The sequence below is a fragment of the Sceloporus undulatus genome, chromosome 2, assembly GCF_019175285.1.
Source record: "Sceloporus undulatus isolate JIND9_A2432 ecotype Alabama chromosome 2, SceUnd_v1.1, whole genome shotgun sequence".
Classification (NCBI taxonomy): Eukaryota; Metazoa; Chordata; class Lepidosauria; order Squamata; family Phrynosomatidae; genus Sceloporus; species Sceloporus undulatus.
The window spans coordinates 295064581-295084580 of record NC_056523.1 but is presented as its reverse complement, the minus strand read 5'-3'; the positions used below and the strand labels follow the sequence as shown (position 1 = coordinate 295084580).

General features: G+C 42.5%; 2 protein-coding genes across 3 annotated transcripts in view; one reads left to right on the top strand and one right to left on the bottom strand.

Annotated features, from left to right (window-relative positions):
- The window catches only part of SGTB (small glutamine rich tetratricopeptide repeat co-chaperone beta), a 29109-nt gene extending 23461 nt beyond the window's left edge, over positions 1 to 5648 (bottom strand). Inside the window, exon 1 of the mRNA XM_042454091.1 lies at positions 5396 to 5648. The gene's annotated coding sequence lies outside the window, so the exon portion shown is untranslated. The remainder of the gene's footprint in view (positions 1 to 5395) is intronic.
- A 45-nt stretch (positions 5649 to 5693) lies between these two features.
- NLN (neurolysin) overlaps positions 5694 to 20000 on the top strand; it is a 44754-nt gene continuing 30447 nt past the window's right edge. For both annotated transcript variants that reach the window (XM_042454086.1, XM_042454085.1), the window contains exons 1-2: positions 5694 to 5831; positions 15977 to 16233. In XM_042454086.1, coding sequence (XP_042310020.1) covers positions 5791 to 5831; positions 15977 to 16233 — 298 coding nt within the window. In that variant the 5' untranslated portion in view covers positions 5694 to 5790. The remainder of the gene's footprint in view (positions 5832 to 15976; positions 16234 to 20000) is intronic.

Below are 20000 nucleotides of genomic sequence, written 5' to 3'. Positions count from 1 at the left end.
GTTGTAATTAATGCATATATAACTGAGGTGCACATCCTTCATTTAAAATTAGTAGATTTACCAAAGTTGGTAAAAGACACTCTTGATTACTGCTTCTACTGATCCTCCACCCAGAAAGATAGAATGATTTCCAAATTAAAGGCTTGCTCCTCATCTCTTCATCCATACCAGCCCATTTCTCTACCCAAAGTACTTCTGTCTTGTCTGGATTAAGATTCAGTTTGTTTTCCTTGATCCACCCTTAAAACACCTCTAAGTACCTATCCAGGATTCCTACAGCCTCCCTTGGATTAGTAGATGGAAAACAGAAGTAGCGTAGTGTGCCATCTGCAACCTGTACTACCAGCAATTTAATTGCTAAATAACATAATGGATGGACAAGATGGAATCCTGAAGTATCCAAGAAACCATGAGGCAGAACAAAAGCACAACCATATAAGGCTGGCCAGTAAGGAGAGAACAGACCCACCTAAACTTGATCCAGTCAGATAATCCAGAACAATACAATGGATGATGTATCAAATACTGGAAGTAGATCCAGAACAATTAACAGTGTTATATTTTTCCTGTCCACTGCCAGGCACAATAATTCCTTCTGGATGGTCATCCACCAATCCAACCAAGTCTGTTTCTGTCCTGAAAACTGGCCTGAATCAAGACTGGAAGTTGGCCCTGTGCCTTCCCGTTATTACTGTCTCTAGCCTAGGAGAACACCTGAGCTGCTAGAACCTGCCTCTCAGTGCAAGAACATAGTGCAACTGTCACATTTTTAAAAAAAAAGCATGAGCATCTTCATACAGGCCATGCCAGTTAGCTCTTGGATACTTTGCATGTGGAGAGCAGATTCTGAGAATAACTACTTTGATGTTGCTTTTTGGATCCTCTCAGTTTTATTCTTTAGTTTCTGGATTTTCTGGATTTCTGCTTCCATTCCATGTCTTATCTTCTGTTTTCCACACTGCCAGGACCCTGCTGATATTGTTGGCACTGGTACCACCTCCTGCCTATCTGAATTTGTGAGCATTCACCATTACATAACTAAGCATGGAAGCACAAAACTTGGAAACGTTACTTTTACAGATGACAGCTCCCAGAATTCTTCAACCAGGGACTAATTCTGGTCCAGAAACAAATTTCCCAAGCTTTGTGGACTTTTTTGGGTTGTAATCTATAACCAGAGCAGTAGGGACAGCAGGTCTATCCTTCCCTGTCTTTTGCATATTTCCTGTCTGCAGTATAGAGAAGCTGTTTATGATTATGTGCCAAGTCAGAATTTTATGCTGGAGCTATGTTACACAAAAGAGGAAAAGGTTCTGATATGAAGCCCTCCTGAGGTTCTGGCATGAAGCGCTCTGGAGGGAGTAAGGTGGGATCAAACTGGGCTGTTAATACCTTTCAAATTTGCCTAAAGCCAGGTTTTCAGGCAGGGAGGAGGGGAAATAATGGGCAAACTACATATGCTAAATGCCCCCCTCATTTTAATTTAATGCTGAAAAAAAATCTCAGGGCTGAGAAGTGGATGTACCTGAAAAGGTAATTCTAACTTGAAACTTTTGGTTAATACTGTAATTGTGATCAGCCTTTTCACAAAAGAAAACAAACCAGCCAGAGAGTCTCACACAAGTGTGGACAACTTGAGGCCTCCACATGTTAATGAATTCAAACTTCCATCTTCTACCACTATGACTGATTGCACTCTCTAGGGCTGCATCCAAATTACAGAAATAATCTGTTTTGACACCATTTTAACTACCATGGCTCAGCGCTATGGAATGTTGGGAACTGTAGTTTGTTGTAAACCAGAGCTCCTAGTAAAGTCCACAAAGCTCTGCTCTGGTGCCACAACAAACTACAGTTCCCAGAATTCCATAGCATTGAGCCACGGCAGTTAAAGTGGAGTCAAACAAGGTCGTTTCTGCCGTGCCCAGGAGCTGGTGGGAACTGCAACCCAAAAACATCTGGAAGGACAGTTGTCCAACTCTGGTGTAAAATTAGGCTGTATGTTGGATTATGTTAACATTTATATTTATTTCATTTAATTAAAACATGTCTATGCTGTTGTTGTGTGCCTTCAAGTCATTCCTGACTTATGGCAACCTTAAGGCAAATCATGGGGTTTTCTTGGCAAGATTTGTTCATAGGACATTTGCCACTGCCTTCTCCTGAGGCTGAGAGCATGTAACTTGCCAAGGTCACCCAGTGGGTTTCATGGCCAAGTGGGGAATTGAACACTTAAACCACTAGGCCACGTTGACTTTACAAAGTCTGTATCTTATTTTAATTAAAGTATCTACTGACCTTCCTAACACCTTGTTTTAAAAAACAGCAATCATCAATTAGACAATTTATAAAAGTAAAAGGCAGCACTAAAAACAATCACAACAGAAATAAGAAACACATGAGAGGTTAAGAGCCTGGAAAATTAAAAAGCTCTTTGCTTTAGCTCTTGCTTTGGCTCTTTGCTTTAGCTCTTGAATGATATTAAGATCTGCTTCAAACAAGACATAGGAGACCAAAACCAGAAAGGACCGTTTCCTAGCTGTCATAAAACTGAAAGAACTGGAAAAGTGTGTCTGAGAAAGAAAGCTGTATACAGTAGGAGCAGGACACATGTATTTCCTAGGTTGTTGGACTTCAAGTCTCAGCAGTGGTAACCAGCACAGCAAATGGTGAGGAAGGCATAGTGTTCAAGTCCTCTTCTCTACAGGCAGAATGATATTCTCTGAAATATCCAGGCTCCACATGACTTTGAATAAAACACTTTGAACTGTGTTTACAAGACAACCAAAAGCTAATAGATGAGGGTCAGATTGTCCTGAACATAGCTTTCAGGTAAAGCTTATTTAGTTGTTGCTCTTGTGTGCCTTCAAGTCGTTTCCAACTTATGGTGACCCTAAGGCAAACAAACCTATTATAGGTTTTCTCTGTATGTTTCTTCAGAGGGGGTTCACTACTGCCATCCTGAGACTGGGAGAGTATGACTTGTCCAAGGTCCCCCAGTCGGTTTACATGGTCAAACCGAGATTCAAGCCCTGGTCAAACCAATATACCTTCTCAAAGCTTATAACTAAGAACCAAAGCTTTCCACAAAGTACATGTACTTATCCAACTCATTTTGTCAACATTAGATTTGGTAGTCCTATTGTAAGGACTACCACAATATTTCTTTACCTTACAAGGGATCTGTGATTTGCAATCTGTGCCAAAGAAGCATTCTGAGAATAGTCAGCTTTTGTATTTCAGAAGTGCGTTCTTCACTCACTTCTGTGGCCTAGTAGACGTCACCGTTTAATTTGAGATGAGTACATCATCCCATAACTTGCAGATGGTGTGCAGATGGTGCAATAAGAGTGAAAGATTGGCTACTGGTCTTTGGTTAGGATAAAATTGGTACGTACTGAAGTATCCCAAGGCATACATTCTACCACCTTTTGGATTTTAATGTAATTGTGAGCGGAAAGCCCATTCTTCACCATTTCTTGTCTTTGCTATTTTGGGAATTCAGAAAAAAGCAAATGATTTGTCCTAGTCCAAAATACATTGAGTTCCTTTCTCTGCATCTTCCTCTAACCCAAAAATCAAGCTTTTTGCTACCCTACATCAGTACACACATATACTCCACACAGGCATCATGCTGATGAGGACTATTTGTGATCATACACATTACATAAACTGTACTCAATTGAGACACATACCAGCAAACAGCAACCACACCACTTCCAACATTCACCAGCTGCCACTGTATGGATCATGTTTAAAATAATCTATGCATGTTAAAATAACTCTGCATGTTAAAAAACACTATGACACTGCTAATTTGAAAAACCACTTCTTCATTAAAATGAACAACCCCAAATAAAAAAAAAAATACATAGCCTTCTCCTAACACAGAACAAAAATCATAACATGGTGACCTCAATGCAAACTTGTCATTAGTGACACACTACTGACTCAGAGCTTCATTTCGCATTCAGCATCTTCCCTGTTAGAAATTATATAACTTTAAAGAAAAAAAAAGAGTAATGTACAGTATTTCAGTCCTGCTTCATAGGCTGGCAGCTCCTCCTGACAAACCTTTCCCACTTTTGTTCTGGAAAAAAACACTCCTGTGAATATCCCAACAGCGATGCTGAAAAGACAAAAAGTGGTTTTGTTTAGAGTGCCAAATGCGACGGTGATGAACATCTCGCTGACGGAGAAGCACAAGTGTTGTCACAGAATAAAGTGTGAATTTTGTTTTCAGTGTGGCCCGGCCCACTTGGACACTGATGGACAAAGAAAGATGCACAATGTCTGTACTGGCATACATTTTATCTATATTCCCCATACACTTGATGCAGTTATGTAACCAGCTAACCCAATATCTTAAGTGTCACTCCTGGGGAGTGTGCTTTTGAAAACCTCATCGACTCCACAGTAGAAGGCGCCAGGAACAGATGCACTCTCCAAAGCCCTTTGGCAGGTTGACAGCTTTGGGGATCAAGGCGCAGGGAAGGCAAGGGGGGGAGTGTCATGTTACACGTCGACAACACACACAAATAGACACACATGCACACATATATATACCCAGGAGAAATGGCACACGCCAAGGCAACCTGGCTTCACTCACCCAGCTCCATATTCTCCACTGGGATGTGTCTATTATTATTATTATTATTATTATTATTATATTTTCTTATATCCCGCCTTTCTCCCAACATAGGGATTCAATGCAGCCAAAGTGTCTACCTCAGGTCCTGCAGCCTTTTTTATCTGTCCAAGGAATTGATTGTTTATTACAGAATATCCTTATTCTACAAGGGATGGGGGGAGGATGCAACACCATCACAACCCACCTGGTTGTGTTCATCCCTCCCAACATATGCACACACTTTCTAGAGACACAAAGGTGCCTGACCTGGGGGAGCTGCATCCGCACTGCAGGACTAACCTGGTTTGAGACCACTAGGGATTTCATATATCATAAAGGGATGTAATGATAACAGAAGTAATGAAGGATGGTTCAAGGCATCTTGAGGTTGCATCTGCACCACAGGACTAACCCGGTTTGAGACCGCTTTAACTGTCCTGACAACCTGCTATGAAATTCTGGAAATGGTAGCTTATTGTGGCACCAAGCTACCATTCCCAGAATTCCATAGCTGGGCGCCAGGGCAGTTGAAGCAGTCTCAGACCGGGTGAATAGTCCTGCAGTGCGGATGCGACCTCAGACAGTCAGGGATGCCTTGAGCCATCCTACATCCTCCCTTCCAAGAACTGAGAAGGGCACCTCTTCGGCTTCCCCTCTCTCCCCACCCAAGCCACCCCTCGGCCTCATCCTCCCCGCTTTAACAGCCAGCAAGAGCAGCAAGAGCAGCCTGCCCAAGAAGGGAAGGCAACCAGAGGCAAGCCCTACCTCCCAGGCGCGCAGAGGCAAATGGGGGCAGTCAGGAAGGATGCTGTGGCTGGAGAAGGTGGCCTCCTTTCCCCTCCGGAGCCTCCTCTTCCTCCGGGGAGCGTGCAAACTGGGTCCAGCCCTGGCCTGAGCAGAGGCGAGCCTCCTGCCTTCTTCCCCTGCAGCCCTTGTTTGTGGCTGGCAGCAGCAGCGGGGGCGAGCCTGAGCCAGAGCGCGCCCAGAAGAGGGAGGGAGGGAGGCTGCCTGCCAGAACAGGGCAGAGTGCGCGCGCGCGCGGGGCGCGCTTGCTTCCTCCTCCTCCTCCTCCTCCTCCTCCTCCCTGAGAGGAAGGCTCTGAAGAGGTTGCAACAAGCTTGCTCCCTCCTCCGTTGTCTCTCTCTGCCCTTGGCCCCTCCATGCTCTCCTTGGGCGTCTCTGTGGGCTGGAGCTTGCTCAGGTACTGTAACTGGCTTGCAGGGAAGAGATGGGGCGGGGGCTTGGCTTGGCTTGCAATGGGGAGAAGGGGCTTGGGCGGGCCTTTGAGTGGGGGGCCGTTGGGGGGCTGCAGGGAGGGGTCCTCCTCACTGCCTCTTCCACTGCCTTTTGTTTGCAGCTGCAGCCCCAAGGCCTTTCCCCTTTCCTTGCTTGGTACAGCAATAGCAGTTCCATTTCTATACCGCCTAAGTGGTTTACAACTGTAAGCTAATTACCCCCAATAAGCTGGGTGCTCCACCTTGGAAGGATGGAAGCCTGAGTTGCCCCTGAGCCCCTGTCTGGGATTGAACTCACATCCTTGTGGTTTGTGAGTGAGTGGCTGTAGTACAGGCGTTTAACCACTGCGCCACCAGGGCTCCTGGTGGATGAGCTGCCTTCCAGGCAACCCCTTTGGGCAAGACCCCCCTCCAAGGCCCCCTTGTCCTCCATTGCTCTGCCTAGCCATCTATCCGGCTCTGGCCGACTCTGTGGGTGAGACATCGCCAAGACCCCTGGAGCCCAGGTGGCTTAGTGGGTGAAGTTTCCTTGAATAATATACTCCATTTCCCCGAAAAGAAGACATACCCATAAAATAAGCCATTGCAGGATTTCTAAGCATTAGCGCAATATAAGCCATACCTCAAAAATAAGACATAGTGATAGGCCTGGTGCAGAACGGAAGGGGGCAGGAAGGGAGCAGAAAGATTGGGACCAATGGTTCTAAAGGAAATGGGGTCACAAGAAATCGGGATGGAAATCCGAGTTTAGAGAGTTATGACGATGTTCCAGAAGAAGACTTAATCATATTTGAATAAATGTAGATTGTTGTATCATACTTCATAAAAATAAGACTTCCCCTGAAAATAACCCATAGTGTGTATTCTTGAGGAAAAATAAATATAAGACAGTGTCTTACTTTCAGGGAAACATGGTATGGTGTGCTGGTTTACCACGGTTTTCATGGTTGTTACTGTTTTAACTATGGAGTTTATCACCTGTGAATAAAAAGGGATTAAATCCAGGAATATACTGCAAAATCAGGATTGCTTCCCCCAAACATCGCTCCAGTTTCTCAACATCCTTTTTGAATTGTGGTGTCCAGAACTGGACACAGTATTCCAGGTGGGACCTGACCAAAGCAGAATAAAGTGGCACTATTACTTCCCTTGATTTAGACACTATACTGTACTTCTGTTGATGCAGCCTAAAATTGCATTGGCCTTTTTAGCTGCTACATCGCACTGTTGACTCATGTTCAACTTGTGGTCTACTTGGACTCCTAGATCCTTTTCACATGTAGTCTCTTTAAGCGAGGTGTCTCCCATCCTATATCTTTGCATTTCATTTTTCTGCCCTAAGCGCAGTACCTTACATTTCTTCATATTGAATTTCATTTTGTTAGCTTTGGCCCAGCTTTCTAATCTGCAAGGGGTTGGACTGGATGGCCCTTGTGGTCTCTTCCAACTCGATGATTCTATGATTATCCTGGGCTTAAACCTCCAATTAAAGTGGCCAAAATGTGCCTTTTCGGGATTTCCCCTCAAGTCAAAAGTAGCCAAAAGCGGACAAAACACTGATTTTAATTCAGGGGTAAGGTCCAGGATAATGGCGACGTTGGGGGATGTGGTCTGAAAATCCCGCTTTTGCAGAATCTTCCCGGATTTATGCCCCATTTATCCACGGGATTTGGGCACTTCCCTCCCATATGATAAACGCCATTGTTGTTTTTAACCTATGTTTTAAGCTTGGTATTATTTATTTTTTTAAAAAAAACTTTATAATCAGTGTTTTAGCTTTGTCTTTTACGAATATTGCAACATGCCTCGAATCCCATTGTGGAGAAAGGCAGGATATAATCCTGGGAATAAAAATAAACAATTATTATTATTATTATTATTATTAATCTTTATTTATGAAGCGCTGTAAATTTACACAGCGCTGTACATACAATCTTTTTAATTAGACGGTTCCCTGCCCTCGGGCTTACAATCTAAAAAGACATGACACAGAAGGAGAAGGGAGTGGTGGAGGGAAAGGGGATGAGGTCCAGCAGTTCCTCTCTACCTCCAAGGCCTGGACCAAGGCAGATGGACTGGAGGGAGGGCTTGGCTTCATAATGGAAGGTTAATCATTTTCCAGGGAAAATACATACTCTCATGTAGGATAATACATATACAGTACATAGCAATACAGGAAATGGTTCGATAAACAGGAACCAAAAGAACCTCAAATAGTAAGCAACAATTATGCAATGCCTGGGAAGGCTTCTCTGAACAGGATGGTTTTCAACTCCGTTTTGAAGCTGGTTAAAGAAGTGATGGCTCTTGCTTTTGGGGGAAGAAGGTTCCAGGAGTGAGGGGCAGCAAGTGAAAAGGGACAAATCCGGGATGGAGCAGAGGAAATCCTGGGCTGAGACAGGAGCCCTTGACTACCAGAACGGAGGGCCCGAGTGGGAAGGTGAGGAGAAAGAAGGTCTGATAAGTAAGGAGGGGCCAGACCATGGAGGGCTTTAAATGTCGACAGCAGGAATTTATACTGAATACAGAAAGGGAGGGGGAGCCAGTGAAAGGATGCCAACACAGGAGAGATGTGGTCAGAGCGCTGGGCAGTAGTGATAATGCGTGCAGCTGAATGCTGAACAGAGATTAAAGGACGGAGGTGAGAAAGAGGAAGCCCAGCCAGGAGGATGTTACAGTAATCAAGTCATGAGGCCACTAGGGCTTGGACCAGGATCTTGGCAGTAGAGGCAGAGAGATATGGTCGGATTTTGGCAATATTGTACAAAAAGAATCTACAAGCCTTGGCTGTGGTCTGGATCTGAGGGATACATGACAGAGAGGAATCAAAGATGAAACCAAGACTGCGGGCTTGCTGGACTGGTTGAATAGAAGTGTTGTCCACAGAGACAGAAAAGGAGTGTTGAAGGGTGGACTTAGGCGGAAAGACAAGAAGCTCTGTCTTGGACATGTTGAGCTGCAAATGCCGATGGCACATCCACTGCAAGATAGCTGTGAGACAAGACGAGACTTGCTGTTCAAGCCTTGGAGAAAGGTCAGGGGTGGAAAGATACAGCTGGGTGTCATCGGCATACAGATGGTAGGAAAAACCAAAAGAGCAAATGAGTTTTCCTAAGGACAGTGTGTAGAGAGAAAACAGAAGCGGACCCAGAACAGGGCCCTGGGGAACTCCAACAGATAAGGGAACAGGAGAAGAAGTCTGACCTACTGCAACTACTGCAAAAGATCTGCCAGACAAGTAAGATCTAAACCAGTCAAGAACAGAGTCTGAGAACCCAAGGTCAGAGAGTATGTCAACTAGAAGACAGTGATCAATGGTGTCAAAGGCTGCAGACAAATCGAGAAGGATGAGAACAGAGTAAAGTAGACTTGGCCTGTAAAAGGTCATTCGAGATCTTAGTGAGAGCTGTCTCTGTAGAATGCCTTGGGCGGAAACCAGACTGAAAGGGGTCGAGGATGGAGTTGGCTTCAAGAAACTCAAGACAGCGTGAATAAACAACTCATTCCAAAACTTTAGAAAGAAAAGGAAGAAGAGAAATCAGATGATAGCTAGACAAAGAGGAGGGGTCAAGAGAAGGTTTTTTCAGAATTGGGGAAATGAGAGCATGTTTGAAGTCCGAAGGGAAGGAGCCTGTAGAGAGAGAGAGAGATTGAAATAAATAAAAAACCTGTAGTGCATCCACTCACTCACAAACCACAAGGTTGTCAGTTCAGTCCCAGCCAGGGGCTCAGGGTTGACTCAGCCTGGCATCCTTCTGTAGGTCACTAAATGAGTATCCCAGCTTATTGGGGGGTAATTAGCTTACAATTGTAAACCACTTAGAGGCTGCTTAGGTGGTATGAAACAGTATAGAAATGAAGCTGCTATTGCTATTGCTCCAACGCTCTGTTGAGGTCTTGCAAATTCAGACCCCTGACCTCCCTAACAGGGTCTTTCCACCTGGCAGGTGGTCTTTCTCTTTTTCTCCTACCCTCCACCTTTTCTAGCATGATTGTCTTTTCTAATGATCCATACCTTCTCATGCTGTGGCCAAAGTGCAAGAGCCTCAGCTTCCTCATCTTGGCTTCAGGGAGAGTTCAGGCTTATCTGTTCAAGGACCCATTTGTTTGTCTTTTTGGCTGTCCGCCATATCATCAGCACTCTTCTCCAGCTTTTGTGTGACCCAGAGGATAAGACATCTCCAAACCCACCCACCCTGCCCAATCCTCCATTGCTCTGCTTAGGTCATATAGATTCAGGTCCCATGGCCTCCCTGATTGAGTCCAGCCATATGGCATGTGGCCTTTATCTCTTTCTACCTTCTACCTCTCCTAACATTATTGTCTTTTCTAATGAATCATGCCTTCTCATGATGTGGCCGAAGTACGGCAGCCTCAATTCAAAAGGGGCATGTTGCCTCACAAAGGATGGAGACATGCTGGATTCCAAAGGAAGTATCTTTTTTGTGTTGCAAAGAGATGTTAAATTTCTTGGACTTTGAGAATCTCCCAGTTGCCACATGGCCAGAAGGAGGAGGTGCCAGCCTGCAAGATTTGTGCCTCCATACCATCTTAACTAAGAAGAGAAACATCACAATGCATGCCTATGAATAACATCTTAAAATTTTTTTTCTCACCTCTATGGTTTTTAACACCTTGCCTGATGAAGAAGCTAGTGAAGCTTTGAAAGCTTGCAACATGTACATTGTGCATTTTGGTTGGCCCAATACAGGTATCTCTGTTTGATGGATTTTTGTTATTAGTGGAGCCTCAGTTCAGTCATTTTGGCTTCCAGGGAGATTTCTGGCTTGATCTATTCTAGGATCTGTTTGCTTGCCTTTTTGGACGTCAATGCTACCTTTAGCACTCTTCTCAAGTTTTTGTTTGTTTTGTTGTTAACTGTCCTCAAATTGGCCCAACACACAGCAGTCCTGTGGGTGAGACCCCCCATCCTCCATTGCTCTGTCTAAGTCCTGGAGGCTCAGATCCGTGGCCTCCCTGATTGAGTCTAGCCATCGGGCAAGTGGTCTTTGTCTTTTTTTGCTACCCTCCACCTTTCTTAGTATGTCTTTTCTAATGAGTCATGCTTTTGCATGATGTGGCCAATGTGTGACAGTTTCAGCTTCTTCATCTTGGCTTCCAAGGAGATTTCAGGCTTGATCTTTTCAAGGACCCATTTGTTTGTCTTTTTCACTGTCCGCCCTATGCTTAGCACTCTTCTCTAGCTTTTGTTGCTTTCAGACTCATGACAACCCTGTGGATGAGACATCTAGTCTCCCTATCCTCCACTGTCATATTGAGGATGGATCGAGCTTGTTTTCTGTAGCTCCAGAGACTAGTACTCAGAGCAGTGGATGTAAATTGTAGGAAAAGAGACATTAGGAGGAACTTCCTGACAGTAAGATTTGTTTGGTAGTGGAACACAATTCCTCAGAGTGTGGTGGAGTCTCTTTCTTTGGAGGTCTTTAAACAGAGGCTGAATGGCCAACTGTTGGGGTGCTTTGATTGAGAGTTCCTGCATGGCAGGGAGTTGGGCTGGATGGCTCTTGTGGTCTCTTCCAATTCTATGATTCTGTGATCACTTTCTCCCAACCATTCATCAGATTGCAAATGTAAGGGAATGAGGAAGACTGTACAGCATGAGGCCCACTTTTTTTATTTACTAATACAGTTCCAGTTTCCCCTTTGGGGCTGAGTTTAATTGCTGATTTTACAACGTCTGGCCAGATGCTTACACTTGGTTTCTTTTCCCATCCACTAATGTATGTGGGACCTAGCCATGGAAAGTTCTGGAGAACTCAAAAACTTGCATGCTTTTGTGGCATTTTATTTGATGAACCTAATTAAGCCATTCCTGACTGTGGATTGTGTTTTTCATTTTACCATAGACCAATATGGCTATTTTTGTTTTTTTGAAAAAAAAATAGACATAGAAATAGAGCAAGAAAATCATTGACTAGGTGATATGTATTTGGAAGTGAATTTCTTGAAATGTACTTGGCTGTGCTATCATTAGATATCCTGACATATTTAGAGTGCACTGGGGAGACCTGAAAGCAATTATTCTTTTAACAGTTAAAGTGGTCTCTCTTAGTATAAGTATTGTAAAGTGGTGAAGGTATTGTCAAAAGGTTTGTCTTGATTTACGTGTTCATAATTCATTTCTTCAACACATTAAATTTTCTCTAAGTCTTTAGACACTACTTACATAAACCTCTCTCTAATCTGAGAGCATACTTTATTCAAACAAGCAGTTCCTATGCTGATTTAGACTTGCTAAAACCCATTATTTGTATTGGGTTTAGATGCACCTCAGCCTGTATAGTGCTGCATAGGACGTGGCAGTAAATTGTTGCATGATATACATCTGAGACATGAATGACTGATACAGACATCCTACAGGAGAATTTATAGATATTTAGAGAGTCCCTCGAGTTTGACACTTAATTAAATTTTCATTTCTACAAGAGGCATAAATAATGCAAGTTGCTTGTTGTCCGGAAGCTGCTGAAAGTGTCTTCAGCAGTGCCTGTGTTACCAATCCATATTGGAAATGTAGTTGTTCAAGACACTAGTAACTAGCTGGCTTCTAATGTCACATGATGTGGATAAATTCTTAGGTCATTAAGGTCAGTAGGATGATAGCAGCAGAATAGCAATTCTTTTTACTAGTTAACTGCATGGATAATTATTGGTTATCTCCGTAGTTTATTGTTTAATTGCACAACCAAAAGTGCTGCATCTGCAGAAAGTACAATATTTCTAAGGCTGTAGTCATACTCAACTGAGAATAAGGCCCATTAAACGTAATGGAACATACTTCTGGGTGGACATGTATTGGACTGCATTTGTAGAGGGATTCTGTGCAACTTTACTCAAAATTTTCTGTAAGATTTCTCTAGTCTTTATTTTAACTGAAAATATCAAGCTATGATTGTGTCCCTAATTTATGTTAAGGTACACACTCCTAAATCCTCCTTTGAAGGTGGAGTCCAAACCAAATCAGGAGAATTTGGACTCTGTCTACAGCTTATGTCAAGAGGACCTTGGTCTCTTATGTTCTTTTGAAATTCAACAGTAGGGAAGGATGTTTCATTGTTATCCATCTTCGCTGTCTGCAGTGTAGGGACCGTACAAAAGGTTGTCAATCCAGTGTGTTTCTGATGCTGTCAGAACTCACTTTATTATGGCTGAAGTTTTTAAAATTAAAAACTGTGGCTATGAGTCGTCTGTGTGTTGTGCATGTATTCTCCTGATGGTTAGTGCATAAGAAGTCTTCTCTTCTTACTCCTCCCCACACTATTTCATGTTATGTTCAGGGTCTTGAAATTAGAGAGGTGGTGGTTTTATAGTCACTTACTTATGGGTGCTAAGGAGTCAGGTTAAATGTGTCAAGCAAGCACTGGGTAGCAGCAGCAGTGTGTGTGTTGTTGGGGGATAACACTGGTAGAGGATTTCTCTGACAATGTCAGTGACACCATAGCTAACATTTTTTAGTGTTGCACAGAAACAGGCATGGTAAACCTTGACTCGAGGGTAGTTAGCAACAAGAACAACAACAAAACTCGTTTTGAATGTTCTTTTACCATAAAAACCGTATTAGGAGACATTCCATAATGAAAAAAGAAACGGTGCCAGAAGATGACACACCCAGGTTGGAAGGCACTTAAGAAGCTACTGAACTGAGACAGCCATATTTTGGACATATCATTAGAAGACATGACTCACTAGAAAAGACAATAATGCTTAGAAAGCTGAAAAGCAGTAGGAAAAGAGGAAGACCACATTCCATATGAATAGACTCTATCAAGGAAGCCACATCCCTTAATCTGCAGCAGCAGCAGCAGCAACAACAACAACAACAACAACAACAACAATATATTTATTTGTATCCCACCTCTCCCGTTTGAGGATCGAGGCGGGTAGCAGCAAGGAAAATTTCAAATACAAAGTCACAGAAAAAATAAGGAAACAGTCCCCCCAAAACCCCACCCTTCTACCCTCCCTCCCATCAATACAAAATAATAACAATAAAAACATTTAACTGGAATAACATCAGTTAAAACAGCTTGGCAAGAAGTGTCAGCAATATGACAATAATTCGCAATGCAAGACCTGAGCAGGGCTGTTGATGATAGGGACACTCATTCATAGGGTTGCCATTAAGATAAAGCTGACTTGACAGCATTTAACAAAGTTAGGGTTGAAGTGTGTGTTGTGTTTATAGTTCTGATAAGGTGGTGATAACAGGGATATCCTAACAGCTTAGTTATGACACTTGCTCCAGTTACTGTTGATCCACAAAAAGTGATATCTAATTTACTGTTAAAGTACAGTAACATCCAAAATCCACAAAACAGTGATACTTTTATTTGACCATCCAAAATGCAAAAAAAAAAAAAAAAAAAGCATAATGCAAGCTTTCAAAGCACAATGTATTTTGTGCATTTTGGTTGGCTGAATAAAAGTACCACTGTTTTGTGGATTTTGGATGTTACTGCACTTTGCTACATGGCCAACACAACTATCCCTAAATAATTTATTATTAGTTTCTATTGATGTGATTATAATCTAGTACAGTAATGTTATAGCTAAGTTGTGATAAGACTTATTAATGAGGTATTCTTACGTGGAATTCCCTTCCCTTAGAGGCCCTGCAGACAACATCAATATTGTTAGTCCAACACTATATAAAAACATGGCTCTTTACTAAAGCTTTTGGGATAGTAATTGATTTCATCCAAATTTGCTTGTGTGAGTGATTTTAGTTGTTTTAAACTGTTCTGTCTTGTTCTAAGTGTTAAATGGGTTACCATACTTTAAATCTTTAAAAATTATTCTTAATGTTTTAATTTGATTTAAACTCTTCAGAATTATATTATTATATACCGATCACCCTGAGATCCTCGGATACAGGAAGGGCTATAAATTGGCTCTTGCTGAGGAGTACGTACATTTATTTTTAGCCAAGGCTGCATCCACACTGCAGAAATAATCCAATTTGACACCATTTTAACTACCAAGGCTCAATACGATGGAATTTTGGGATTCGTTATTTTGTGAGATGCATATCCTTCTCTGTTAGAGAGCTCTGGTGCTACAGCAAACTATAAATCCCAGGCTTCCATAGCACTGAGCCATGACAGTAAATGAAGTGTCAGATTGGATTATTTTTGCAGTGCAGATGTAGCCCACATGGCTCTCTTACTGTCTTCCCACTGACACCAGGAGGCACCAGGTGAATATATCAATAGGGATATTGGTACAACAGCAGAGCCTTATTATTTTCACTTGGGTGAACAGGGGGCCATGCCTGTAAGTCCTGCTTGCAGGCCACTTTGGGCCATGGAACGGTCTGGCTATTGTGACGGGACTAACACTATCTCTGAGGACAGATTTTTCTGCAGATTGTTTGTCATTGCATAATTTAGTCCCTTGTCCTAAGGAGAATCATGGTATTTGTGACTGCAAAGCTCAGTTTCTACTCTCCATTTTGGGTTTGGGGGGAAGGAGGTATAAGCTAGATTCTGTATTGTCTCATGTTGTACTTGCTGTCACCATGATAAGTGTGTTCTCTCCATGGGTGCTGATAAAATTTCTGTGGATCTACTGGGGTGAATGTTGATGTTCCTACATTAATCTTCATTTCTTTTAGCTGTTACTGTTTTGATTTTTTTTTTTGTCTTGCTACATTACAGCGACATTATTTTGCCACAAAAGGACTGTTGGATTCACCTTCTAATTATTTCACATGTTTCCAAAGTTATTGTCATTTCTTGTATTGTAAGGTAACTGCTCTATCAAAACAGACAAGTGGTTTATTTGTCTTGACTTTTTTATTCTGCATTATTTGTTCTCTTCCTCACAGTCAGTGGTTGAATTATTAGGTTCTTGAGATCAAATTCGAGCCTCATTTTGCATCTTTAGGATTTTAACAGCAACAGGAGAGATGTGGTCAGAGCGGTGGGTGGAAGTGATAATGCGTGCAGCTGAATGCTGAACAGAGATTAAAGGACGGAGGTGAGAAAGAGGAAGCCCAGCCAGAAGGACATTACAGTACTTAAGTTGGGTGTTGTTGTTTGCTTTTTTGCAATTTTTTTTGGCTTTCTTATTACAGTATTTTTAATTGCAGAGCTGTTGGCCCAAGGATTTTATTCAGAATGACACTGGGAACAGAGATCACTACATTTATCAAGGCCGCTTCCTATAGTGCAGCAGATCGAAATTTTCTGAAATGGGATTTGCCACCAGAACAGATTAGAACAAGGACTGAGGAACTCATCAGAAAAACAAAGCAAGTCTACAACAGTGTTGGGATGCTTGATATGGATAAGGTCACATATGAAAACACTGTACAGGCCTTGGCAGATATAGAAGTTGAATACTCAGGTAAGTATGACATTCTCATATCCCTCTAGGGTGCACCAGAAGGGAAGAATTAAATTCTGAATCAGAAGAGGACAAATGTATAGAACAAAAAATTAAAGTCAGCTGTTTGTAGCTAAATACAGAAGCATTAATATTTATATGTCTTATAGTATGGAATTAATTTTTAGCTACATGATTTTGTAATTATTTCAATTTGTGTAGATCAGATTGAAAATTGGCAACTCATGTGTGCATATGGAAAATTATGGACTTCTGTAGGTTATAAAAAACCACAGCGTTTGTTCATTAGAATCATAGAGTTGGAAGAGACCACAAGGCCATCCCATGCAATCTCCTGTTATACTTTGATGTGAAGCTTGTTATCCTGAAGAATCTCTCTCTCTCTCTCTCTCTCTCTGTGCATATTTATATATGTATTAAAATATTGGCATTAACTAGATAGAGTTTCAGAAGGTAGATAAGAGAAATCCATAGTTATTATCTTATATTTAATACGCACGCGCGTGCGCACACACACGCACACACACAGGTTTTGTATCTTTTTATCATTCATTTTTTTAAATAAACTTTTTAATTTTTAAAAGAAAGACAAACAAAAACCAAAACATACAATACAATACAATATATATACAGTATACAATAACATTACTTACAAAACATTAGACATTACATACCCTCATACTTAACACAGGTGGGTTACAGACTGCCCGTTTGGGGCGGGCTGCACCCGCCCCTTTTCCCGGGGTATCGGGGCCTCAGTGTCCAGAGCGGCAGCCGCTGAGGCCCCGATCCGCCGCTTTTCAGGCTGCGGGGAAGCGGCAAAAAGCCCCTTCCCCGCAGCCTGGAAAGGGGTGTCCTTGGGGCTTGGTGTGAAGGCTGCGCCCAGCGGACCAAACCAGGAAGGAGCTCCGAAACGGAGCGCCTTCCTGCTCTGCGCTAAGGGCGCACTAAGCACCCTGGTGCGGAGTGAGGACGTCACGTCCGCGCCGCCCCGTATAGAGGCGGCGCGGTCGTGACGTCGTCATGGCAGCGGCCATGTGGAATGGCCGTTGCCATTTTGTGCGCGCAGAGCGCGCACTAGGGTTAGGAGGTGCAGAAGCACCGGCCCTTTCTAACCCTAGTACGCGCTCTGCGCGTACTTTCTGGCCCATTTGTAACAGGCCTAAGACAACGAATTTAAAAGTTGCAACTTCTAAAGAACATAAGTGTTGCCTAATTACTATATCCTATACTCCTTATATAACCAATTTATAATTTTTATCATTCATAACCTACATCTTGGGAATAAATTTTATGAGATATATTTATAGTCACATGGAACTACCTTTCTGCAGTGATGGAATTGTGTGGTCCTGTGAGGCAAGAGACTGTGCTGGCGGCAGCAGTGCTGCTAGTAGGGTCTCCCAGGTCAAACACGCTTTTGCTGAGGAGCCAGATTAAATGTGTGAAACACCCACCAGGCAGGTGCACTAGTGAAGGGTAACCCTAACAGAGGATCTGTCAGAGACAATGGAAGTGGCAGCGTAGCTAATGCTTGTTAGTATTGCACAGAAGGAGGTATGTAAAAACCCCTTTGAATGTCTTTTACCATTAAAACCATATGATGAGACAATCCAAAATAAAACAAGAAATGGTGCCTGAAGAAGTAACTGCCAGCTTGGAAAGCATTCAACAATTTAGGAAGAGCAGGGGATAAGTACAAGTAGCACTGTGGCTAATGACACAAATGGACTGGAGTTGAAAGGATGTTCAGATAGCTGTTGACATGCTCACAGATGCAAGGAATGTCTGTAGCTCCACAACACATATTAGGACATAGAACATGAGAACTTGAATTAGGGGAAGGTAGACATAGGCCTGTTACAGACAGCCAAAATAAAGCTGCTTCGAGTCACAGTGGAGGTATGGTGTTCAATGCATGCGTCCTAAGAGTCCAGAAGCCACACCAAAGCCACGCTCCAGTCCTAGGGCTGGAGCGTGGCTTTGGTGCAACTTCTGGACTCTTGCATGCATCATAGAAACACCATACCTCCACTGTGACTCGAAGCAGCTTTATTTTGGCTGTCTGTAACAGGCCATAGTAAAACAAGAAATAGAATGTAGAAACATTGCAATATTTGGGGTGAGCAAGCTATATGTGACAGCAATGGGGCATTTTGAGTCAAATGATTATAGTGGTTTCCTCAGGAAATGAAAATCTAAGAAGAAATGGGGTAGCATTAATAGCGAGGAGAGATATAGCAAAAGAAATCAAATGATGTAATGCAAAGTCTGGGAAAACCCATAAAGATAACCATAATCCAAATTTATGTTTCATTACAGAAGAAATAGAAATATTCTATGCTGGAGTCTAGAACAAAATTGATCTTACACCAGAACAAGAGTTGTTGTTAATCATAGGAGTTTATCATACAAAGAAGATTGGGAGTTTATACTATGATTATCCCAGAAAAATTGTGTAATTGCGCAATCACACGATGTCGCACAAAACGCATCATTAAAGCGTTCATAAAGAAGTATTCATGCACATCTTTTTGACTTTCGGGATTTCAGCGACAGTGCATTTCTTGATATCACTTTATTTGTGCAATTGCGTGTGATAATCATTCATGCAGTTACTCACCATTTCCGCTTCATTTGCAGGATACTTTAAATGTGCTTTAATCTCTCTTTAATGCTGAAATTAGCCCCAGCGTGATATGCTCTGTAGGCAATTGGAATGCAAAAGTAGGAAACAGAGCAAAATAATAAACTGTAGGAGAATTTGGCATAGAATCAAGAAATGAAGTAGCAGAGCCACTCATTGAATTTTGTAAGGCTGGCAGTTCGTTCATCACAGACATATTCTTCAAACAGCCCAAGAGGTGACTGTATACATGGACATCATCGAATGGCCAATATAGGTATCAGGTTACATAATTAGAAGCAGAAGATGGAGTAGCTCCATTTTCTCTGCAAAAACAAGCCCAGGAGCAGATTGTGTCACAGATCATGAACTATGAATATAAAAATAGAGTAAAGCTAAAGAAAAACACTAAACCAATGATTGTGCCAAAATACAACCTGAAGAACATACCTATAGAATTTTATAATACAGTGAGCCTGTGCCATACGCGGGCTCCTTATAGGCGGCTTTCAGCATATGCTGAAGCCGCCTGGGAAATGCACGCGCGCCCCACACACAGAAATTGTCGCGCGGCGAGCACGCGTCCCATTATATCCAGTGGGGCTTGCGAATGGTGCACATGGCCACGGGGCGAGCATGAGCCCCATTGGATATAATGGGGCTCAAGCTTACACGTTATTTGCTTTATGTGGGGGGGGGGGTCCGGAACAGATCCCCTGCATAAAGCAAGGGCCCACTGTAATGTAAAAAATAGATTTGCACTATTTTGCCTAAGTGATCAGAAGCCAGAATAACTCTAGACTGAAGCCAGGGAAATTGTCAGGGGAAAATGCAAGCAGATACTATTTGCAGCCAAGAAGAAGGAGACGCGTCAATGGATGGCAGATTAAATTCTTCAAACAGTTATGGACAGATTAAAAGTAAAAGTAGAGGATAACAGAAATAAGGTCAGAGCCCTGGATGCAACAGTTCAACAGCTTGTGTTCTGGGACAAAGAAAGCTAATATAGTAATAAAGACATAGAAATAAAAGATCACAACAAAAAAGGAAGAACAAGAGACTTCTTCAACAAGAATGAAGAAATCAAAAGGAAATTTAAGCCAAGAGTGGGGATGCTTCGTGACCAGCTGCAGAACCTCTA